This window comes from Zootoca vivipara, chromosome 17 (genome assembly GCF_963506605.1).
Source record: "Zootoca vivipara chromosome 17, rZooViv1.1, whole genome shotgun sequence".
Classification (NCBI taxonomy): Eukaryota; Metazoa; Chordata; class Lepidosauria; order Squamata; family Lacertidae; genus Zootoca; species Zootoca vivipara.
Window position 1 is genome coordinate 11,808,752 of NC_083292.1, and position 24,187 is coordinate 11,832,938.

General features: G+C 46.3%; 1 protein-coding gene across 9 annotated transcripts in view; it reads left to right on the forward strand.

Moving 5' to 3' along the window:
* The window catches only part of ARVCF (ARVCF delta catenin family member), a 309,481-nt gene that overhangs the window by 11,812 nt on the left and 273,482 nt on the right, over nt 1-24,187 (forward strand). For 8 of the 9 annotated variants that reach the window (XM_035098127.2, XM_035098131.2, XM_035098129.2 and 5 more), the window contains exon 1: nt 15,432-15,662. The exons of the other annotated variant lie outside the window; for it this stretch is intronic. In XM_035098127.2, the coding sequence (XP_034954018.1) occupies nt 15,447-15,662 (216 nt within the window). In that variant the 5' untranslated portion in view covers nt 15,432-15,446. Of the gene's footprint in view, nt 1-15,431; nt 15,663-24,187 lie in introns of those variants that run through there. 9 annotated transcript variants of the gene reach the window in all.

Consider the following 24,187-nt stretch of genomic DNA (forward strand, 5'->3'; position numbering starts at 1 on the left):
AGCTTGGGAAGCAGCCCAGAAATTCAGTGTGCCTGGTTCTGGGTGTCACATTGAGGAAGGACTTTGGGGTCCTCCAGACAAACATTTGTCTTGTTTTGCTTGCATGAGGCTTAAATTGAGGTTAGATCATGTTGGGGGTATTACTGAGCATCTGTTTTGATTTCTTTGTGGAGTGGTTAGAGGCCAATGAGCATTCATCCTGCACCCATCCCTATTTGCTTGCACTGTGTTTCTTTGTTCTTCCGCGAATCATTTGTTCACCTCACACCTTTCACTGCATTTTGCTTCCACTTTCCAAACTGCGACATGTCTTCTTCTTTGTTGCTCTAGGGCAGGCACCCCCAAACCCGGCCCTCCAGCTGTTTTGGGACTACAATTCCCATCATCCCTGACCCCTGGGTCCTGTTAGTCAGGGATGATGGGAGTTGTAGTCCCAAAACAGCTGGAGGGCCAAGTTTGGGGGTGCCTGATCTAGGGTCACAAGAGCACTTTAATGCACTTTACTTGTGCAGGCCTAAACCTGCAGGTTGTGCTTGAATTGCTCCTGCAAAAGAGTGGCAGCCCAGAGGCACCCATTGACAAACTGCTCATAGATGCCAAGTTCCTGCCAGAAAAATAAGGGATTGGCAGACCGGAAGTAGCGCTGCCGCCATTTTGGAACTGGGCAGCATCGAAATTCGCTTCTGAGCATGCTCCGCCCAGTTCCAAAATGGCCACCGCACCAGAAATTGCTTCTGCACATCACTTCCAGACATGTGCAGAAGGAGCCTCCCCCGGGCGGTAAGTAAACCGGGAAAAAACAAAAAAACCCTGTTTTTCCAGCTGGGAATGGCTGGAAAAACGGGGGTTTCCCGGGGAATACGGGAGACTTGGCAGCTATGAACTGCTGTCTGTCTACTGGAGAGCCACCTGGGTGGTGAGACATCTGGATGCTATGGGGGATGGGGGATGGCTGGAAGAGTTGAGTATGCCTAACCTGGGGAAGAAAAGGTGAAAGGGAGACACAATCGCTGCTGCCTTCAGCTGTCTTTTGGGAACTTTTTAGTTTCAAGAAAAGTTGAGTAAGAGGTGACACAGTAGAAGCTTATGAAATTATGCATTGCCTGGAGGAAGTAGATAGAGAAAAGTTTTTCTCCTCTCATCACACTAGAACTTGTGGACCTCCAATGAAGCTGAACGTTGGGAGATTTAGAACAGGTGAAAGAAAGGACAATGGGATGATGGGAGCTGTAGTTGAACAACATAGAGAGAAGCAAAGGTTCCCTAGCCCTGATCTAGACTGAGAGAAAGAGTTATGTATAACTCAACAGCTTGCACACTTAAATTTTTAAAATAAAAATAGCCAAGCTAATAAAAGCATGGTGTTATTGACCCTAAATGTTGTACCCTAAGGCTGAAGAGCCAGGATCCAGTTTGGATGGGCACAATAACCAAAGCATACCTATTCGTTTCTAAAAATTCATGTTAGTTTGTTAGTTTGTGTGTGAAGAATCCGTATAACAAAGGGGGGAAATATGCAGTGTACAAATTAACTTGCTAAATAAGAGCCGTGAGAGGTCAGAGTAAAAAAGTGAAGCCTATTTCTAAATGGTTCTGTTTTGTGGAATACAGTTGTACCTTGGAAGTCAAACGGAATCCATTCCAGAAGTCCGTTTGACTTCCAAAATGTTCGGAAACCAAACCTCTGCTTCTGATTGGCTGCAGGAAGCTCCTGCAGCCAATCAGAAGCAGTGGAAGCCCCATTGGACGTTTGGCTTCCAAAAGTAGTTCGCAAACTAGAACAGTCACTTCCGGGTTTGCAGTGTTCGGGAGCCAAAACGTTCGAGAACTAAGCTGTTCGAAAACTAAGGTACTCTACTGCCCTCTTATAAATGTCTCTAGTTGGCTTAAAGGTTTTCTCACTTTGTTATTTGGTTTCAATATTAACAGAGTGGGCATATCCCCCAGTTCCAGTGAAGAAATTTTTTTTTGTTAGATTATGATGAGGAGGATATAATTGTTTTCCATTCTGATTCCACCTTTCAGTTTATGCGCCACCTCTTCCGATCCAGTTATTTGTACTAATTTGGCTCTGTTTTCCTTTACAATATGCTTTGGGTTGATGCTGATGAATAAAATAAAACAGAAAATAACAGACCACTGAGCAGTAATAATAATGATGGTGATGAACAAACAGCACTGAATTAGCTTAATTGTGTTTTGCTTGTTTGTTTAATAGAGAATCACAAAATTAGGGAACAAATGCATTTTAGCAGATGCGGAGTGCCTTTAATTTTCAGCAGAGCCCTTGAAACCTTGTCTTCAGCCTTATTTCAAAATAAGAAGAAAACATAATAATTACATTTGGATTAGGCGAGAGCCCCAGCACCCTGACTGAGAGAGCTGGTCCGGTGACTATGAAGCGAAGGATATTGGCATGTTGACAGCGCTGAGTTGATGGGGAGAGGATTAATGGGGAGCTGGGCCTGATTTATACTTATTTCATGCAGCTCTTGATGGCTCAGAAATAGAGACAAGGAAAACTAGTGGGGTTTTTTTGTCTTTTCTTTCGCTGGGGGCAGGAGGGAAAGTCTCTAAATGGCACGGTGTTGTAAATACCAGTGACTTCAAAATACAGTGGTACCTTTGGTTATGAACTTAATTCGTTCTGGGGGTCCGTTCTTAACCCAAAACTGTTCTTAACCTGAGGTACCACTTTAGCTAACAGGGCCTCCCACTGCCGCCGCACCGTCACTGCGCGATTTCTGTTCTCATCCTGAGGTAAAGTTCTTAACCCGAGGTACTACTTCTAGGTTAGCGGAGTCTGTAATCTGAAGTGTTTGTAACCCGAGGTAACATTGTACGACGCTGGAGGTTACAACCTTCTTAGAAAGTGGCCTTTGTTAGCCTCGTGGTGCCCCCCCCCACGTTTAGGCTGCAGCTTTCATCAGCCTGAGGCAAAATAGGCACCAGGTTGGCAAAGGGGAGGAGTTGGAGGATTCCAAACCGGAAAGGGAAGGGTGTGCAGGATGAAACCCAGAAGTGTGGCTGCCCTGGAGGATCCTGTGGGGCCAATGTCACCTCTCCCCCCCCCCCGGATGATGTGGTACTGCTATCCTCAGACTCGGAGGACTCAGTGTGGCAGGAAACTCCACTCACTTCATCTCAGCAGGAGACAAATTCTTTTCTCTTCAGCAGGAGGAAAGAATTACCTATCCTCTGCTCGAATCCAGAAACGCAAGAAGGGCCTTTACTCTTGCCCGAAGCTCGGCGTTACCATCACCTGTTCTGGAAGGATGCTTTGGAAAAGTCCCATACAACCAGAGACTGTGTACCTGCCCACTAGGGGAAATAGGAAGCCCCGAACATTTATTCTTTAGATATTTATTCTTTAGGCAGAGACACCATTGCCTCCCTACTGGAGCGATTTGCTGACCTTCCAGAGAAGTCTAAATTAAATGCCCTCCTCTTAGGAACAGATCAAAAGACGACCTGGTCGATCGCCAGATTCTGCACGCAGATTTGCAGACGCAGTCTACCCTCCCAGAACAAATTAGCCTGTGGGGAAAATAGTCAAAGGGAGCCTCCAGGGTGATAGGGCCAACCTGTATGGTATTTCAAATTTTAAACTTTTAGGTTCTCATACGTCTGTTTAATTCAATTTTAAGTCCTAAGTGGTTTGCTGTATATTGTTTATAAATCCAGATTTTATTTTTGTGAATGTGCTGTTGGAACTGGTTTACAACCGTAATAAACAATTTCCATACCTATCCTCTGCTTGATGATATTCCTCATTTGCTGACTTCTTCCATGCTAATCTGTCACAAGCAAAATTTGTAAGCCTCCTTATCACTTCATTCATCAGTTCCCCAGAGCACCGTGACATCACTTCCGCTCTGAAAAAGACAACCCTGGGCTTATATTGCCCGTGTTAACCTCCGCAACCCCGCTTGCTTTTACAATGGCTCTGCTCTACCTTCACAGCCGAAAGCAGCAATGCTTCTGAATACCAGTTGCTGGAAACGACAGGAGGGGAGCGGATTCTTGTGCTCGAATCCTGCTTGTGGATTTGCCACAAGCATCTGGTGCGCCATTGTGAGAACAGGGTGCTGGTCGAGAGGGCCTGATTCAGTGGGGCTCCCCTTGTGTTCTGCATAAGAGAGGCATGCTTTGCACGTCTCCATATTGCCAGTTTGTTTGGCATATGTGACTTTTTTTTTTGGTGAATTATCACTTTGCTATTTTGTTCTTGGAACCTGAGTTTTATTAAGCTAATGGTTAATTTAAAAACACTGTGGGACTCCCAGTTTTCTTAGCATTGTGAATATTAAATTCCAGCTCATGGAATCACCGAGGGCTCGGTGGAGGCTGCCTAATTTCTAAAATCAGCAGTTGTAATCTCACATTGAAGTGTTATTCTTTCCTGTCCTTTTTTTTCTCCCCCTGCTGAGGCACAACTTTCATTGACCTACCCGTACAGTTGAAGCTTTAAATGATTCCAGAATTCCTTCTGAAAGGAATGTCTAGTTAGGGAGCATTTCTTTTTCTGGATGGCATTTCCTTTCGCTCTCATTTCCTCCTTGGCTGAGCTCTTTGTTTCTCAGGTTGCTTTTCTTTTTCTTCGCGCTGAACAAAACCTCCTAACCAGCCCCATTTTTGTTTCCTCTGACACCAGCACGCTGTGCCTGCCACTCTTGCGCTTACATTGAAATCACCTTCTTTGTGTGTTGCTTTTTGTTGGCATGGGATGGTGGACAACGAGCCAGATTGGAAGTTGGCCAACCAGAGCTAGGGTAGTTGCGTGGAGGAAGCATCCTGCTCGGGTGAAACGAGGCAAGGCAGATCTCAGGCTGGGTGTACGGTAGGCTTCAGGCTGTATACAGGACCAACTGAGGTGAGACAAGGTGGAGAATGCCAGACTCAGAGCCCTGATATTGCATCAGCAAGGAACAAACAGACTCTTAGTCCTGTATAGCAGCAGCAACATGTGCATCCTAATTGTCAGCTGTGAAAGGTCCCCCATGCCATGATCCACAGGGATAGGATACCCACTATCAAAGAGAGAATTCCCCCAAGGGGAGGGCAGACGTTCCTGGTTCTTTAGGCAGGAGAGCAAGGCACCGTCAGTCAAGACAAACGTCAGCACCTTGGAGGAACATAATGGTGTGGTTACAGGACCATGGACAGTGGTCCAGCAGTTGAGACTGAGCATTCAAGTTGTTTCAGCGAGGTCCAGGAGCACCTGGCTGAGTTTTATAGCAGAATTAGGTAGTTATTGACTGAAAGTATATCTCTAGTCCACATGGTTGCAAGGAAAAAAAGTTTAGGTGTAGCTAGGGATGGACATATCTTACTTTCTCTTGGTTTCTCATTTTTCCATTCTTAAGTTCAGTTCTCCACATTTTCTTATCAGTTCGTGATTATTATTTTTAAGTCCTCATAAAAATTCACAAGCATTTTAGTGTGAATTTCTCCTAATACACACAGCTTTTTATGTAGTTGTGCCTAAAATACACACTTTTGCAAAGCAGCTTTCCCTAATACTTCTTGGATCTTAATTTTCTTAATACATGCATTTTAACGTGTGCATTTTTGCATCATGCTATGTGGCTGGAGAACTGCATTGCAAAATCTTGGATCTGTGAATTTTGAAGGGTAGTTTTGCTATGGTTCACGCATTTTGGAAAGTGCAAATCAGGTAGGTCCGCCCTTTAAATACAATTGGATTTAATTTCTCCCCATCACTGTGTCTACAAAAATAGAACACTCCAGTTACTAACCCCTCTAGAACTAACTTTTCTTCTCTCCTCCTCTCTTCTCTTGCAGTTGATTCAGCTTGAGGCCTTCTATGGGTTTACTTTCCTCTAACTTTTAAAGTGCGATGCCCCAGCTTCATTGACACAGAGACGTTCCTAATCTTATTGGGTGTGTATTGCCTGGTTTTCAGTGCATGCTTTCCAAATCTGCATGAGAAATCACATGCCCTTGAATGCCATTTGATTACTGTGCCATCACATCTAACCTGCTCCATGAGCTATCAATTTCATTGCAAAGAGGATGCTGTCTTTGGTCATTCCTCTTCAAGAAACTCTTTCAAGTGCACAACTCTACACCCTGCAAAAATATTCCAGAGGTTATACTCAATGCTAGACCTTCTCAGTGTAGACCCATGGAAGCTAATCAACAATTTAAGGACATTGACAAGCTGGAATGTGTACAGAGGAGAGTGGCCAAGATGAGAAAGGGCCTGGAAACCAAGCCTTATGAGTAATAGTTGAAAGAATTGGGTATGTTTAGCCTGGAGAAGGGAGGACCGAGAAGTGATATGAGAATCACCTTCAAATATCTGAAGGGATGTCCCATGGTGGGTGGAGCAAGCTTGTTTTCAGCTGTTCCACAGGGCAGGACCCTAACCAATGGATTCAAATCACAAGAAAGGAGATTCTGAATAAATGTTAGGAACAACGTACTGATGGTAAGAGCTGTTCATCAGTGGAATGGGCTACCTAGGAAGGTGGAGGACCTTCATTGGAAGTTTTTTAGCTGAGCTTCAATGATCATTTTTCAGGAAATCTTTAGCTATGATTTCTGTATTGCAGGGAGTTGGACTAGTTGACCCTCGGGGTGGCTTCCAACTCAACAATTCTGTGGCTAACTCAGGCCCTTTAATTTCAGTGGGTATACTCTAAGTAGAACTTAGTTGGATACCACCCCATGGTCTATTTTCTTGCTTTTGTGCACAGCTTGAAATAATGGTTAATTTGCTATTCAGATTAAGTCTCTGGCCCTCATTGTTGACTGACCAAAAGTGCTTCACTAAAATGCTCCTCTCCCAGAGACTCTCAGGAAGGTTGCATCCTGCAGTGATGGGTAGGGAATAAAAATTATGCAAGATCTGGATAATCTTTTGACTTTCTGCGGCAAGTGTTCATCTATCACCAGTTTTGTTTATGGGTGGTGTTTTTCAATCCCATTTTTACTGCAAACGGCGGCAAATTTGCAAATGGCAGCCCATTCGAACTTCATGAATCGGCACTGTAGCTGGATAAAAATTGGGAGATTCGGTTAACTGAGGCTGTATGGAAGGAATGAGGAGTGCAGTTTGCCCTCGACCCCAACAATTTCTCTCCAACACACACTTTCGCTTTCTCTCACAACTGTCCAGCCCATGACAACCGATGCTCTCACTTGAGAGTAAGGAAGAGATCTTTAATGAGACAGAGAAGACATACACCCACAATGACAGGTGATACACTCCAGCCAAACGACAGGAAAGGCGAGGCGAAGCAACAGTCCAAGTCTAAGAAGTAATCCAAGATCAGTGCAAGAAGATCAGAACTGCACAGAAGCAATGGAGTTGTCCCAGTGGGGTGGCATGCCCACCTGGCAGGCTGTTAAAGATAGGGCAAGGCACATTCACTCGCAAGACTCTTGTGTCTTGCAAGACTGCTGAGCATGCAGACATTCACTGTATCAGGGAAGCTGCGTCTGTTCCCAGAGATGGGAGCGCTTCCGGTTCTTGGCCACCAGGTTGCACCCCCCGCTTCTGACTCTGCTCCCTCCCCCCCCCAGTTGACACCCTCTTTTTCCTTTCCCCAGGAGGGAAGAAGGCAGAAGGGAATCCTGGATCCAGATCTCTGTTCCCCGGCTTCAGCCTAGCTCCAGGTCACCCACCTGTTTCCCCCTCCTTGTCCACATGCATTTGATCACATGGAGCATGTTCACACATGTGATCACACTGGAAATGAGTGTGGTGTATGTTTAGAGTGTTGGACTAGGACTTAGGAGATGAGGGTTCAAATGCCCACTCAACCACGGAGCTGACGAGGTGACCTTGAGCCAGTCACTGCCTCTCAACCCAACCTACCTCACAGAGTTGTTGTGGGGTTTAATTGAGTAGGGGGAGAAGCATGCATGCCACCTTGAGCTCTTGGGAGGAAAAAGGTGGGATAATAATGCAATCAATCAATCAATCAATCAAATACCAAGCATCTTTCGGAGCAAGTGGAAGGATGCTTCTGTGCTGCAAAGCAATGTGCCTCTTTTTACAGAGCATGGAGAGATAAGCTCCCCCCCTCTCAGCCAAACACATAAGGCCTCCCTCCTCCAGGCTCACCTTGGCTTGGATTGAATGATGAGCAATCCAAGGGAAAGACCCCCGTTCCAGAATGGAATCCTATGACCCCCTTTTTTGTATTGCCCATTACGCCATTGTCTAGACACCCTAGCTTTAATCTCTGCTTTTTCAATCTCCACTAAAGACTCGGGCACTGCAAAGCACAAAAGGACACAGCAACGAAACAAAAGGCCTTGCGGTGCTCCTTGAAAACGAGAATTCTCGGAGTTCCTTTAATGGATGCCTTAATTTGCAAGGAACTGTAAGTGGCATCTGAAACAGGCCTCAGTGGTTCCTGAATTCTTCATGAGCACTTAAAGAGGTCCTGAGTGGGGAGGTGGCTATTCCCCACCAACACCCGTCTCTGTTCTTAGCCCCTGCTTACAATTGAGAGCTGCCATAGTGCGTTTAATACGCTCAGATGCACGAAGATAGTGGAGCCTGTGGGTTTAGCCTCCCATTGGCCCTGGTAGAAGTCTGGGTGTGGGGGTTGGTAGCAGAGAGAGAGAGACCCTGTACAGCTTCAGTCTTTTAAATGGGCAATGGAGCAGAAATATCTGGGATTCCTCCTGGATAGCCAGCCATAACCCAAGTCTCTCCATGCCTCACGGCTACAGAGCTATGCAGGCTTCAAAAAAGCACCCAGCAGTGTAGAATCTATAAAGCAGCATCAAGGGCCCTATTGTAAGATGTAGGAAAAGAGGGAGGGGAGCCACATAAGCTCATGTTGATGGGGAGTGGAGGGAGAGAGGTTTCTCTGCTCTGCCTCCAGTAGACAGAAGAGAGATTTCTGGAAGGGGAGGGGGTGCCATTCCTCCCTAAAGGCCTTTTATTTCTGCATACTATAAAAAGGATCTGGGGTTGCTACTTAGTCGGTCAGCATTAGAGCCCGAAAAGTCTCCTCCTTTCTCCTTTTTGTGATGGAGGACAAAAGGAGCTGCAGGTCAAAGGCTTGGTCAGGTAAGCGTCCTCTGATTCCGATGCCAGCCTAGAAATAGAAGAGAGGTTGTAGCTGTTCACGTCAGCACCGGGACTCTATGAGGAAAGGTGGTAGGAAGTGAATGGAGCCCCTAGATAACACTGCAGCATTTTGAGCAGAGATGTAACACTGGGGATAGATGCAGCACGAATGGGCTTCTGCCAGGGGTCTCTGCATCCTAATTCTAGCCTGTAGACCAGCAAAGCTGTAGCTCACAGGTAGAGCACATCCTTTGCTAGGAGATTTGCTGCCAGTCAGAGTAGGCATTGCTGGGCTTAGATCAGGCATCTTTGGCAAACTTCGGCCCTCCATATGTTTTGGACTACAATTCCCATCATCCCTGACCACTGGTCCTGTTAGCTAGGTATCATGGGAGTTTGTAGGCCAAAACATCTGGAGGGCCGCAGTTTGGGGATGCCTGCTTAGATCAACCTTCTCCATGCTGGTTCCCTCTAGATGTTTTGGAGCTCAGAGCATCTGCTTTGCATGCAGGTTCAATCCATGGCATTGGCTGGGTTTCAGGAAGGGAGTCTTTCCCAGCCCTACCTAGAGATGTTGGGGATTGAACCCATGGTCTTCTGTATGCACACTTTTATGGGTGTCAGGCCCATTGACCCTACCTTCAGGAGAGTAATTGAATCACAGCGGGAATGTTGACGTTCTCCTCCACCCCACCAAGATCCCAATGCAGACAACACCCCCATCTTTTATTTTAAACAAAATTTTACAAATATGTGCAAATCAGTAATTTGAGGCAGAAAGTCTATGGCCCTAAACCTGCAACTGAAATGGTCCTTTTAACCGTCATCACAAAAAATGCATGGAAGCAATAACAACTGAAAAAGGGTTTTTTCCTGTTTTGACTGGGCTCCCTTTAAACCACAAATGCAATTACAGTATAGTGTATAACATTTCTGGCTGGGGATTGTGAGATGAGCAATGGGACACAACATGCAGGTGTAAAACAGGAGGGAAATCTAGAAGATGTCTTATAATTGTTTCCTCTTCTTCATGCAACCACATGCACTAGAGACTTGATGGATTTTAAAACAGAAGAGTGCTGACAATGTAAAGGAAGCTCCGGAATTTTTTGTTGATAGATTTTGAGACTCCCAGGACATGAGACTGTCAGGCATGCACAGAGCATGCAGGCCACAGAAGTGGTCCAACCACATCAGGAACCCCAGTTCATCCCAGAAGTCCAATACAAGATGCTCATGTTGCCTTTTCCTGTACTCTGGGTGACGGACTTTGCTCTGTCTGATTTTGCTGTCCGTATTCTGAGTGAAGCTCCGCACTCTTCAGTGGAGCTCCATATGCCTCCATGTGTGTGTGAAGCTCCCTGTGTTTCTTCCATGTATACCATCAGCTTTTGCCAAAGCTACAGGATCCCATTCTTTTTTCTTTTGCAACTTCAGAGAAAAGTGCCTCAGTTAAAGCGCCCAGCCATCTCTGTACAGATATAGTGTCATTTTGTAGGAGCCATTTCACTTTGCAGCAACTATGCGCCCTTGCCGGGTCAAGGCAAAGTTAATTTTCACCCTGCGCCTCTGTGCAGGTGAGGATTATGCACCAATCCTTTCTGTGGTTCCGCTGACATTCCTTTGAAGAGGGATCAGAAAGATATTCCTTTGTGCGGCTCCTTGCTTTCTTCCAAATCATTTGATATACTCAGCAGCCCCTACATTTCCTTTGCGGGAGTCGATGGCCACAGTGTCCTCTGCTTAACCATGTTTCAAAGCAGGCTGCTGCATGAATTGCCTCTTCCAGCTTGTGACAATCCTTTGCTGATTAGCTTGTGCATGCAGACGATCTGCTAATGAGATGTGAAAGAGCGTGCCAAGATCATGCCTGTCTCCAGCAGGCTTACCTTGTCATTCTGCTCCCCAGATTTCTCTTTGCTTTAAGGAAACCAACAAGAGGGTCACAACCGGAATTCACCTCCCTCTAATCTTAAGAGACCGTTAGACTAAAAATTCTGCAACCAGCAAAGCTGGGCTTTGTGACCTCCATGAAATATTCAGGCGCACATCAATTTTGAGATTTTATGCTGCTGGGATGCGGAAAGGAGTTGAGGATTGGCTCTGAAGGCCATCCCTCTGGCAGGTGAAAATCTATTCAGCACTTCCTCTGCGTCTGAGATTTTCAGCAGACATGGCATGCAACCATTTAAGCATAGTAGGGGGGGGGGTGTTCATAATGGCTAGGAACTTTTTTCTGAGATTCTTCAGAAGGTGAATTGTATACCTCACATTTGTGCAGAATTCCAACTCCCGCACCCTACCCCCAAATAGTCTTGATAACGGGAATGGCTGTATCTTTCTCTTTCGCTATCGCCTTTTGATGTCAGGGTTTGTGTGCATGGAATCATGCTTAGCCTCTCTGCAGTATGTCAATTGTCTTATTTACGACACCTGTCACGTTTTGCAGTGTACATTGGGCTGTTATCCCCTCAATAAGGGCTAGTGAGCTAGCGGCTCCTGGTGTAAGTGCTGTAGCATGTGAATATTTTCAAATACATTTGTAGATTTTTTGCAAAGAAAGAAAGAGAAAGAAAGAAAGAAAGAAAGAAAGAAAGAAAGAAAGAAAGAAAGAAAGAAAGAAAGAAAGTGTGCCATGCTTCAAGGCAAAACACCACACCTTGAATTTAGGAGAGCCTGTCCACATTGGAGAAACCCTACTTTGGGCTGCCTCAAACCTGGAGCTGGCCCCACCAGGCAGACAGCACAAGAAGGAATTTATCAAAAATTTGGTTGACCATCACACATTGCTAGCAAGCTGCATTTGAGCCTGTTCACGAGGATTTATTCCTCTTGAATTATGTGAATGAGCAGTTTTGAGCTTTGGGCTCCCACACTCCCACCTTCCCTATTTTCTGCCAAGACTTCAGGAAAGATATCAGAAGCATCCTTTTGCCCCTTTCAGCTAACAGCAGCATCTTGTTAAGTCTGAATTGGAGGAAACTCTGGTTTGTTTATGCTTTATTGAAGCATGAAGCTGTGGCTGATCTTAAGAACATAAGACCTCCATCTAGTGCTGCAGCATCCTGTTCTCACAGCGTCCAGCCAGGTGCCTAGCGGGAAGCTTAAACCATAGTTTAAACTAACCAGAGCCCCTCAGTTCAAATGCACCAATAAACTCTGGTTAATTTCAGCTAGGAAGGAGATGCTTCTTCCATGCTCCTGGAGGAGGGGGTGCACGAGTCAGATGCTCGTTCACATAACACTAGAAAGCCACCTTTAGCAGCCCATCAACCTTGGCCAAAATAGGGAGCCTCTTCTTAGCTTGCAATAGCACGTCTTCTCCCTCTGCTGTGTGACCATTTCCACAAGGACTCGGAGACACAGGAAAAAGGAAGGACAGTGGGACATGGCTTCTTGTTTCCTTTCCTTAATCAAGATTTATGAATTCTTGAACTCCAAAGCTGTCTTGCAATGGTACCACACCAGACTGAGAAGAAAGAAGGGGAACGCTTTCTTTCCCGTTGCAGTGCTGGGCTAGCTGGGCTAGGCAGAGAGAAAAGTCTCCTCTCTTCCCAGGGCTGCAATGTGGGGGGACACACACACCCCTCTGCTTACTGGAAGAAGAGTCTGTGCGGGATTGTCTTGAATATGTGTGCATGTCTATACCTGCCTGCCAATCAATTCAACTTATTGTGTTGAGCCAAAGGCCTTCACAGCAGAAAGCAAGACATTCCTCTAAAATCAAACAACACACAAGTCTGTAACTTACAGCATAAAAATTCGAACTCACAATGCGTCACCACGACTGGAGCGAAACTTCTTTAGCTGCCAGAGAAAATTTGGCTACCAAATGCGTCATTTTGTATTGGCTAAGAGTTCAACTGTCACTTCCTGGGAGAACCAATAGAAAATTGGACATAACATATTCCCCCCCCTGCCTGCCTGTGTTTTTGCTTCTTTGCATGTTCATTTGCCTGCCCAGGGCTGGCTTAGGATGTTTTGCCACTCCAGGCAAAAGGGGGGGCTGGAAAAAGATGCCCCCACCCCCTCATAGCAACCCTTGCCTCCTCTTCCTCCTCTGCAGACCTCCAACTGTTGGGAGAGGTGGCCCTGGCAGTGGGATGGCAAGGGACAACTGGGTGGCATCTGAGTGGGCAGGGACTGCAGCCACACTGCCCCTCCAATAATAATAATAATAATAATAATAATAATAATAATAATAATAATAATAATAATTTATTCCTCAGCCACTCTGGGCGGCTTCCAACAGAAATATTAGAATACACTAATTTCTTAAAAATTAAAAGCTTCCCTAAACAGGGCTGCCTTCAGATGTCCTCTAAAATTCTGGTAGTTATTTTTCTTTTTGACATCTGGTGGAAGGTCATTCCACAGGGCGGGTGCCACTACCGAGAAAGCCCTCTGCCTGGTTCCCTGTAACTTGGCTTCTCGCAGCGAGGGAACCGCCAGAAGGCCCTCGGCGCTGGACCTCATTGTCCGGGCAGAGCGATGGAGGTGGAGACGCTCCTTCAGGTATACTGGACCGAGGCTGTGTACCACCTAGCTCTCCAGAGCCTGCTGACCTGAGGCAACCTCCTCAACATGCCTCATGGGTGTGCTGGCCCTTCCTGCCTGTGTTCTGTGTGCACAAAGCAATGCTCCTTAATCACTTTGGCCACGCCCACCTCTGTGGCCCTTGTAGGGTTGGCCAACCCTCAGAGCAGATCTCAAAACACATCCACTCCCAGTTTTGTGCGATGCCCAAGCCATACATGTTTGTGCAAATATAACATGCACTGATCTGTAGGTGGACATGATGTTTTTTGGTTCTTTTTGCATGGGGAAGCTTCCGGTGAAAGAACCCCCTATTGTAAACATGCCGTATATGAAAACATGTGTTAGAGCAGCTCAGCCTTGGGAAGTCGCAGCAAGTCTCAGCCAACCTTGAAGCTTCATCTTGCCGCTAGCAGTCCTCTGGTGCGGTGCTTTTGTAGCTTAAAAGAGTTAATTCTGGTCCATCTATGAAAAGCAAAGGCATCAGATGTGAATGAAAGCTATAGAAATAATTGGTTGGCTGGAAGTTGGTGGGAGAGGGGGAAAGAGAAGAAAATGGGAAGTTAATGTATTCTTAAAAGTACATTATTGTTTGCATAGTGAAATTACTTTCATGAAAAGTGTGAGAATCACTTGTCAGACAGAAAGCTTGGGGGGGGGGGGACAGGACCAGTGCCTGTTGAGATAAATCTAAATTCTGTTCAAGGTGTACATAGTCTTTAAAAAAAGAAAAAGAAGATTTGGTGCAATGCCATTAAGTAAGTTTCTGGAAATCAAACCTTTTCTAAACGATATGAACAAAACAACCATCACCTTGGGTTTTTATCCAGTGCTAATCAGAGAAGACACATTGAAATCATTGGACATGACTAAGGACATGTTCACATCATATGTTTAAAGCATTATGATGCTACTTTAAACACTAGGTAACATCTGGCCCCATGGTTCATTTTACATACCAGAAATCCCTACATATTTTACAGAAACTATACCATTTAGTATTCCATTATTACATCCATCATAACTTTTTTACACTTTTGAATTTATCTTAATGCTGCCCACGTTTTCAAATAAACACAATTTTCCTCCATATATTCAATAAACCTTTTCCAGTCTTCTCTATGTTCTTCTTGTTCTCTTATTCTATATGTTAAGTCTGCAAGCTGCACAGATTCTATCAACTTAAGTTGCCACTCTTCTTTGGTTAGGACCTCGCTCGTTTTCCATTTTGGGGCTAACATAACACGGGCCGCAGTAGTGGCATACATAAATAACCTTTCCTGACACCTGGGAATTTCAGTTTGAATTATCTCCAACAGAAAGGACTCTGGTTTCTTGGGAAAGTACTTTTAAACACCCTCCCTCCAATTCATTATGGATCGCTTCCCAATACCCTTTTACCCTTTTACAAGTCCACTACATATGAAACTGGGAACTGTAGTTTGTCAGGGAAATCTGGGGATCACAGCTCCATGAAGTTAATAGGGGTCTCCTAGCAGCTCTCAACACCGTTAAGAAACTACAGCTCCCAGATTTCTTTGGGATATGCCATGGCAGTTTAAAGTGGTATCGCAGTGCTTTCGGCGTATGGTGTGAATGTGCCCGAAGATAAGCCCATTAATTTCAATGCATCTGTTCTGATTAGAACTTAATTTTCAGTCTGATTAGAACTTAGCTGGATCCAGCCCTTTGCTTTTGAGCATAAATATGATGCCGCGGACTAATTAACCTGTGCCGTTTTTCCTTTTCCTTTTCATTCCTGACCTCTGACCTGTGTCTCCTTTCCCTCACCCTTTTCCCTGACCTTTGTCATTGGCCCATATCAGTGAACAGGCAAGACAGTCTGAGCCCAGTCATGGAGGACTATGATATCAGGTCTGCTGCCAGCATTTTGGCATCCGTTAAGGAGCAAGAGGCTCGTTTTGAGCGCCTCACCCGGGCCCTCGAAGAAGAGCGGCGCAATGTCTCCTTGCAACTCGAACGCGCCAATCAGCCCTCCGACCGAGTGACCATGTGCAACATTGGCAGTGCTCAGCCCCTGGCAACCGCCTGGCAGCAACTGGTCCTGCAGGTAAACTGCCTGCTCTTATTGCTTGTCCCCTCTGCGTTATGCATCATCCCCACCCCTGTCTCCATCACCAACGTCCATTTAAATATGAAAGACATTTATTCATGGATCACGTTTTGTATACCAGCCATCTTTTCCATTTTGTTGGGAGTTTCCCAAACCAGTAGGGGGCAGTAGATGGAAAGGCAACCTCTTCTTCCTTCACCGATTCCTTCTTGAGTAACTTCCTGTAGATTGTTTTTTTCGTTAACCTCATAACGCCATGATGGCCACATGTAAGCCTGTACTCAGGATGGGTTTGTTTGCTCAGAGGAATAAGCCTTAAGTTTCATTATCGTTTCAGCCAACGGTCTTAACAGTCTTCAAAGAGCTGTTCAATAGGAGTATAGCATCTAGATCAAGGGAAGTAATAGTACCACTGTATTCTGCTCTGGTCAGACCTCACCTGGAGTACTGTGTCCAGTTCTGGGCACCACAGTTCGAGAAGGATACTGACAAGCTGGAACGTGTCCAGAGGAGGGCAACCAAAATGGTCAAAGGCCTGGAAACGATGCCTTATGAGGAACAGCTTAGGGAGCTGGGTATGTTTAGCCAGGAGAAGAGAAGATTAAGGGGTGATATGATAGCCAATGTTCAAATATTTAAAAGGACGTCATGTAGAGGAGGGAGAAAGGTTGTTTTCTGCTGCTCCAGAGAAGCGGACACGGAGCAATGGATTCAAACTACAAGAAAGAAGATTCCACCTAAACATTAGGAAGAACTTCCTGACAGTAAGAGCTGTTCGGCAGTGGAATTTGCTACCAAGGAGTGTGGTGGAGTCTCCTTCTTTGGAGGTCTTTAAGCAGAGGCTTGACAGCCATATGTCAAGAATGCTTTGATGGTGTTTCCTGCTTGGCAGGGGGTTGGACTGGGTGGCCCTTGTGGTCTCTTCCAACTCTATGATTCTATGATCCTATGAGCTCAAGCTTAGGTCTGGTCAACGCATGTTGGGAAATGAGGTAGTTGGATGTTGTGAAAAGATCGGAATGGATTGCAAGGGCAGAAGCTGTATATATTGCAAGGTGACTGTCTGGAGTGCCAGACTTGGGCACATGTTTACATATGAGTGTGAGGCTCAGGGCCACTAAAACTGAGGATTGTTAAAACTGAAGGGAAACCTAGAACAAATCACGGCAACGAGGAGTGCTCATGTTCAGAGTTTCAGTCATCTGGACACACTCCTCTCCAGGATACTCAATTCGCCACCCCAGTTTCCTGTCCCCCACCTCAGCAGTCATATAGAAGTGTAGGGTTGGAAAGGGATCCTAAGGGTCATCTAGTCCAACCCCCTGGAACACAGGAATCACAGCTAAAGAATCCCTGGCAGATGGCCATCCAACCTCTGTTTAAAAACCTCAGAGGAACCCACCTTCCAAGGTCGCTCATTGGATCAGGACTGCAGTTCTTGCACCAGGAAGTTCTTCCTAACGTTTGCTTGGAATCTCCTTTCTTGTAATTCGAATCCCATTGATTCAGGACAATCGGCATTCTTTGCCCAATGAGCATGCTTATTCTACGCTGGGCTGCTTTTCAGTTCCTCCCCTATTTAAGGTTTTTTCCTATTATTTCTTAATTACAGGCAGCGGCCATTCTGAGAATGTCCAATTGATGCGCATAATTTTTGACCACAGAAGGGAGCAAGAGTGGTGGAATGGGCCTATGCCCAACCACTGATGTGCGCAATGACCTGGAACCCAATCGTGTATTGTTTTTAAACTGTCCTCACCTTTTGGGGGGGTACTATTTGTAAAAGCAATTTTAAAAACGTGTTTCTAGCTGTTTTTATAGTTTGTAAATTGCCACAGGAAATTAATAATAATAATAATAATAATAATAATAATAATAATAATGCATATGCCTAGTAGGGAGATGGGTATCTGATAGAAGCTGCTTTGCATGGTCAGAGACTTAGTCCATCTAGTTCAGGCATAGGCAAACTCAGCCCTCCAGATGTTTTGGGACTACAACTCCCATCATCCCTGACCACTGGTCCTGCTAGGTAGGGATGATGGGAGTTGTAGTCCCAAAACACCTGGAGGGCCGAGTCTGCCTATGCCTGATCTAGCTCAGTATTGTCCACTCTGACTGCCAGCATCCCTTCAGGGTTTTAGACAAGGGGTTTCCCTAGCCCTACCTAAAGATATCAGGGATTGAACTTGGGACCTTCTGCATGCAAATCACTGAATTTTGGCCCCATCTCTAAATAGAAACAGCTGTGCTGGTTTTCTGTCTGCAGCATGTTCAGTAAATGGGCAATCCACCTGCAATCTCAGGTAATGCAGTCTGTTCTGCTACCTCATATTGCTGCATGTATAGGCTACACCTTATGGTAGCATGGGCTTTTAGTCAGTCTTTTATTGTATAGCATGGTGGGTGTCCTCCCCACCTTGTTACCTGGGGTTCCTGGGCTCCTTTATACCCCAGCAGTACACTCCAGACCGACTCCTGGATGCAGTGCTATTGTAAATTGGAGCACCTCTTGGTGCTGAGATGTGGTTTTTAGTGTGCATTCTGATCTCCCCCAGAACATAATTTGAGTAAAGTCAACAAAATGGGAGTGGTGTATAGGCTCGTGTCAACTTATCCAAAGGTCTAGATTTTGTTTTTGGGGACACCAAGTGTTCTGGGTACTGGCTGAATTGAAATGGATGTCCAAGTCTTTTCTGCAGAGCAGAAGTGAAGGCTTGGTTTCTCTTTGTGAATATCTTGTGTTTTGATATTTGCATTTGGCCTCATGTTGATTTGGGTACAGTGTTATGTTGGTGTCCAGTGCTGGAAGCCCATAGAGAAGGAGGTAAGGTTGCTGAGGGATTACAGGACCACGGATAGCTCCAAGCGAGAGAAGGTTGAGCCTCTGAGACAGGGCGGTCCAACTTTTCATTCTAAGTGGGCCACAAAAGTATAGTACTTCAGTATGGAACATGTGGGGCACACACTGCCTTGTTGCATGGGTGGGGGGAGTGAGGCCAAAATTTGACCCTCCCAGTCCTAACAGGTTACATCCTGTTTTACAGTGTCCTCCTCCTGCTTCTCTTTCAGACCTCAAGATGATACTTCCTCTTTATTTATCTTCTGATGGTGTAAAGGAGCAGGCATGGGTGCCTCGTTTTTCTCTAGACAGACCAGAACTAGAAACTTTTCTACCCAGGTTATGTGTTTCCTACAACAAACAACTTCATTGTGTGTGGTTTTGCAAGTATCTTCAGACCTCTATGTGGTGTTAACACTGGCAAGGGTTCCATCACGGGTGCAGAGAGAATCACTTGATACTGCAGTAATCACGTGCCAAGCATATATGTGTGAACTAGGCTTTAGTTTCAAAGGTAGACCCAGTTACAGGTAGGTAGTCATGTTGGTCTGCCGTAGTCGAAACAAAATAAAAAAATTCCTTCCAGCAGCACCTTAGAGACCAACTAAGTTTGTTATTGGTATGAGCTTTCATGTGCATGCACACTTCTTCAGATACACAGAAACTCCTACTGAGAGTTTGGAAAAGATCCTGGTTGTGTTAGGTGACAGAAACTGGGCAAAAAAGGTACTTGGGTTTTTCTTCTTCTTTGGGGATGAAGGGGTTTCTGAGAATTCTGCTTTGGGACTAGGACTGTTCCTGTTGGAGAACTATCCATTTTCAGCTACAGTAGTTGGAAAGAACCATAGCTCTGTGGTAGAGCGTCTGTCTGTCTCCAGGTAGGGCTGGGAGAACCAGCCTTGCCTGAAACCCTGGAGAGCCACTGATAGAATCATCAGAATTGGAAAGTTGGAAAGGACCATGTGGGTCATCTAGTTCAACCTCCTATTGCAGGAATCTTTTGCCCAATGTGGGGCTCGAACCCATGGATCTGAAGTTAAGAGTCTCATGTTCTATGAACTGAGCTATCCCAGCAGTCATAGTCAGGGCCATCTTAAGCATATCTGGTGCCGTGGTGCAAAGATCCCTCCCACGCCCCCCCCCTTTCCCAGAGTTGTCAACCTTTTTTTAGGGAGCTGACACCACACTCACACATTATCTCTGCTCGGGGGAAAAACAGGAAACATAAACTTTTTTAAAAAATTAACAATGCTCGTTTTTATTAACAAGCTTGTTTATTAACAATGCACTTATATATACGACACCACCACATTGACCAGCTTCCCCTGCGGACTGAAGGGCGCGTTGTGGCGACACCGCTGCCTCCCCCCGGGGGCCGCAAAAGGACCCCGCACCCGCCATCCCTTGCCCCGCACCCAGCGTCTTCCTGTTCGCCCCGCTGGCTCTGCCCCGGAGGCCTATTGGTGGGGCGGCCGATGATCTTCCCTCCCTGCCCCTGTCTCTGTCTGCCTGTCTCCCTCGCTCTGTCCCTCCACGGGCACGGCGAGCAGGGGGAGACTGATCCCCGCTTACCTTGGCAGTGGCGCTCCGGGCAGCCCCAGCCCAGCAGCTGCTTCGTTGCTGCCGCTGCCCGAGCACCCATCATGGAGGCGGTCATGATCCACCTCCTCCCTCAGGCCTGGCCTTGCCGGCAGTGCGCTTGTGCAGCGGGGGGCGCAGATGCAGTGGGTCCAGCGGGCGGCTTCTCTCCCTGCTGCAGCCCAGCCCAGGCAGGCGAGCAGGAGGGACGCAGCTGACAATGTTTGCCGCCCCTTCTGCGCCCTGCTGGGCGAGCACCGTGGCGTAATGCGCCACTCAGCCTTGCCCTAAAGACGGGCCTGATAATAGTAAATTAGACGGAGCTAGGTAGGCCCAATGGTCTGACTCAGTATATGGCAGTTCATATGATCCTGTTGAAGCCAGCCCTTTGTTCAGAACCATGAGGACTGTAATCTTACTATGGTTTAGAGCAGGGGCTGTAGCTTAGTGGTAGAGCATACGCCCTGCGTGCTTAAGTCCCCAGGTTCAATCCCTGGCATCTCCAGGTAGATCTGGGGGAGACTCCTGTCAAAAATCTTCGACAGCTGGTGCTGGCCAGAGTAAGCAGTGCTGAGCTAGACAGACCAAAGGTCTGACTCAGGAGAAGGCAGATTCCTATGTTACAAATTTATCTTTTCCTCTTTTTGTTTATACAAGGACCAACCTCCAAGGGGATTTGACCTTGCAACTCTCTTCCCCACCCCAAATTTCCCATTGCTTTTGGGGAATGGGAAGTTAAATAATAAGTTTATTTCTGTTCCAGTGGCCAGTCTTTTCCCTAAGGAAACCCGTGACCTGAATATTTAAGCTGTGCTGGCTCTTTCCTTCGGCAAAATGTAGATTCTCCGTTTCTCACACCTAGCAGGTCAAAGGGGGTAGCTGCAAATCAATCAGTCTGCCGAGGTTCATGATCTGCTTTGGACTCTGTAGGTGTCAGTGCTGTTATACTGATTTCCCTTTCCCCTTTGAGCTGTGAACCTCTTGCATTTGAGATCACACCCTGTGACAGACCTTGTTGTGATTCTTAGGAAGAGTTCCTGTGCCCTTTAAGATGAAAGGACCAGGCGATATGTCAAAGTGTCCTTGCAAACAAAAACAGATCATCTGCAATCCTCTGCACACTTTCCTGGAATAAAGGCCCATTGGACAGTTTGGTCTGAACATACTTGTGGATGATTAGACTCCACATCTGCTGTGATAAAGCACCTCTAAGTGACTTTAATGAGAATCTCATCATAGAAGAGAAGAAGAAGAGTTTGGATTTGATATCCCGCTTTATCACTATCCGAAGGAGTCTCAAAGCGGCTAACATTCTCCTTTCCCTTCCTCCTCCACAACAAACACTCTGTGAGGTGAGCGAGGCTGAGAGACTTCAGAGAAGTGTGACCAGCCCAAGGTCACCCAGCAACTGCATGTGGAGGAACGGAGACGCGAACCCGGTTCCCCAGATTAGGAGTCTACCGCTCTTAACCACTATACCACACTGGCTCTCGCCACACTGGCACCACATCATATTCATAGACTTTATTAGGATTTTGGAAAGCACCAGGGGTTGTGATAGAGCTTAAGTCAGAGAGAGAGAAAGAGAGAGACGCCCATATGCACTGGACATTTCAAACAGTATCATATCCCTTTAAACAGTTATGGGTGCTGGGAGTTGGTAGGAGACCTAAAGTTCTGAGTAGTTTAATAATCAACCCCTCTTCCCATGAAAATCTGGGAATTGTAGCTTTTTGAGGGGAATAGTGGAGTGGTCTCCTAACAACTCCCAGCACCCTTAACAAGCCACAGCTCCTAGAAGCCATGACTATTTAAAGTGGTATGATACTGTTAGATGTTCAGTGAAGATGGGACCAGAGAGAGGGAGAGAGGGAGAGAGGGGGGGGGAGAGAGATGTTACCTAGAGCAGTGGCTTCCAAACCCAACTGTTGTTGTTGTTGTTGTTGTTGTTGCTTAGTCGTGTCTGACTCTTCGTGACCCCATGGACCATAGCAGGCCAGGCACTCCTGTCTTCCACTGCCTCCCGCAGTTTGGTCAAACTCATGTTTGTAGCTTCAAGAACACTGTCCAGCCACCTCGTCCTCTGTCGTCCCCTTCTCCTTGTGCCCTCCATCTTTCCCAACATCAGGGTCTTTTCCAGGGAGCCTTCTTTTCTCATGAGGTGGCCAAAGTATTAGAGCCTCAGCTTCAGGATCTGTCCTTCCAGTGAGCACTCAGGGCTGATAAGTTTGATCTTCTTGCAGTCCATGGGACTCTCAAGAGTCTCCTCCAGCACCATAATTCAAAAGCATCCATTCGTCGGCGATCAGCCTTCTTTATGGTCCAGCTCTCACTTCCATGCATCACTACTGGGAAAACCATAGCTTTAACTATACGGACCTGTGTTGGCAAGGTGATGTCTCTGCTTTTTAAGATGTTGTCTAGGTATGTCATTGCTTGAAGGGGCTTAAATAACTTAGAGAAGTTATATTTTGACCAAACGTGATCCACCTGGAGAAGGAACCGGCAGGCCACTCCGGTATCCCTGCCAAGAAAACTCCATGGACAAAGACAACAAACCCAACTGTACCACTATAAAATTTCTAAGGGTCTTGGAAGACCAATTGATTATTTTTCTGCCTGTTGCCTATGGACCCAGGTGCAGTTGTGTAGTGGTTGTGCAGAGCAGGTGGCAAATGAGGACCAGGAGAACCAATCACCACATTAAACCATAATAGCAGCTGTTTGGAGGGTTGTATTCCACTGCATGTCGTGTGCATGGTGAAGGTTGTTAATGGTTCATGCGTGGCATATGTCCACAGTTTCTAGTAGCGATGGAAACCCTTGTTTTTGAGCCATCTTTGCTGGACCATTGGAAAGCATAAGACAGAGGATCTTGTGGGTTTATGGAGTGGTTTACATGACAGGATGGCACTGGAGAGAGAGAGAGAGAGAGAGAGAGAGAGAGAGAGAGAGAGAGAGAGATTAAACAGGAAACCAGACGCATTGCCTAATGGAGCGACAATAGATTGTTAAATGTTTTTCAAGGATGTGGGAGAAGCTATTTGTGACCGTCAAGTCAAGGGGCAAGGAAGCAGACAATTTATTGAGCCGCTTTGAGAGTGTGGGGCGGTGAATCCAGTGCTGGTGGGTAGGGTGGGGAAGAGGTTAGACCTTTTGCATTTTTTTCATCTTGAATTTCTGAGAAGGGAAGAGCTAGTTGCCTCCTTTCCTTGTGCCAGCCTAATGTGAAGAGAAACGGGAGCTTCACAGGCGTGGTCAGCGCTGGGAAGGAAAAGCAGATCTAAAAAATGTAGCAAGACGTCTAGTTCAGTAGGGTCTACATAGCAGCTCTTGAGGGGCCTTTCTCAGGCTGATGTGGAGATGCAAAGGATTTAATTGGGAGTTTTTTTGTGGGCAAATATTGTGCCATACCACTAAGCTATGGGCCATGCCCTTAAGAGTTGTATTGGTTGCTGCCTTATACTGACCTGGATCATAAGTCATAAGAAGGTTAGAATAGAGTTGCTAGGTGAGGCCAGCGGGCCATCTAGTCAATGGGTAGACAAACTAAGGCCCTAGGCCCAGATCCGGCCCAATCTCCTTCTAAATCCGGCCTGCAGACCTCCGCTGTTGGAGGCAGTATGCTGGGAATCACAGGTGGGATGATTGCTCTCGCACTCAGATTCTGCTGGCAGGTTTTTCGTATGCGTCAGGTTGGCCACTGTGAGAACAGAAGGCTGGACTAGAATCAGGGGTCAGCAAACTTTTTCAGCAGGGGGCCGGTCCACTGTCCCTCAGACCTTGTGGGGGGCCAGACTATATTTTTTTGGGGGGGATGAACGAATTCCTATGCCAGGGTTCCCCAAACTAAGGCCCGGGGGCCGGATGCGGCCCAATCGCCTTCTAAATCCGGCCTGCGGATGGTCCGGAATCAGCATGTTTTTACATGAGTAGAATGTGTCCTTTTATTTATTTTATTTATTTAAAATGCATCTCTGGGTTATTTGTGTGGCATAGGACAGGGGTCAGCAAACTTTTTCAGCAGGTAGCCGGTCCAGACCTTGTGGGGGCCGGACTATATATTGAAAAAAATAATGAATGTATTCCTATGCCCCACAAA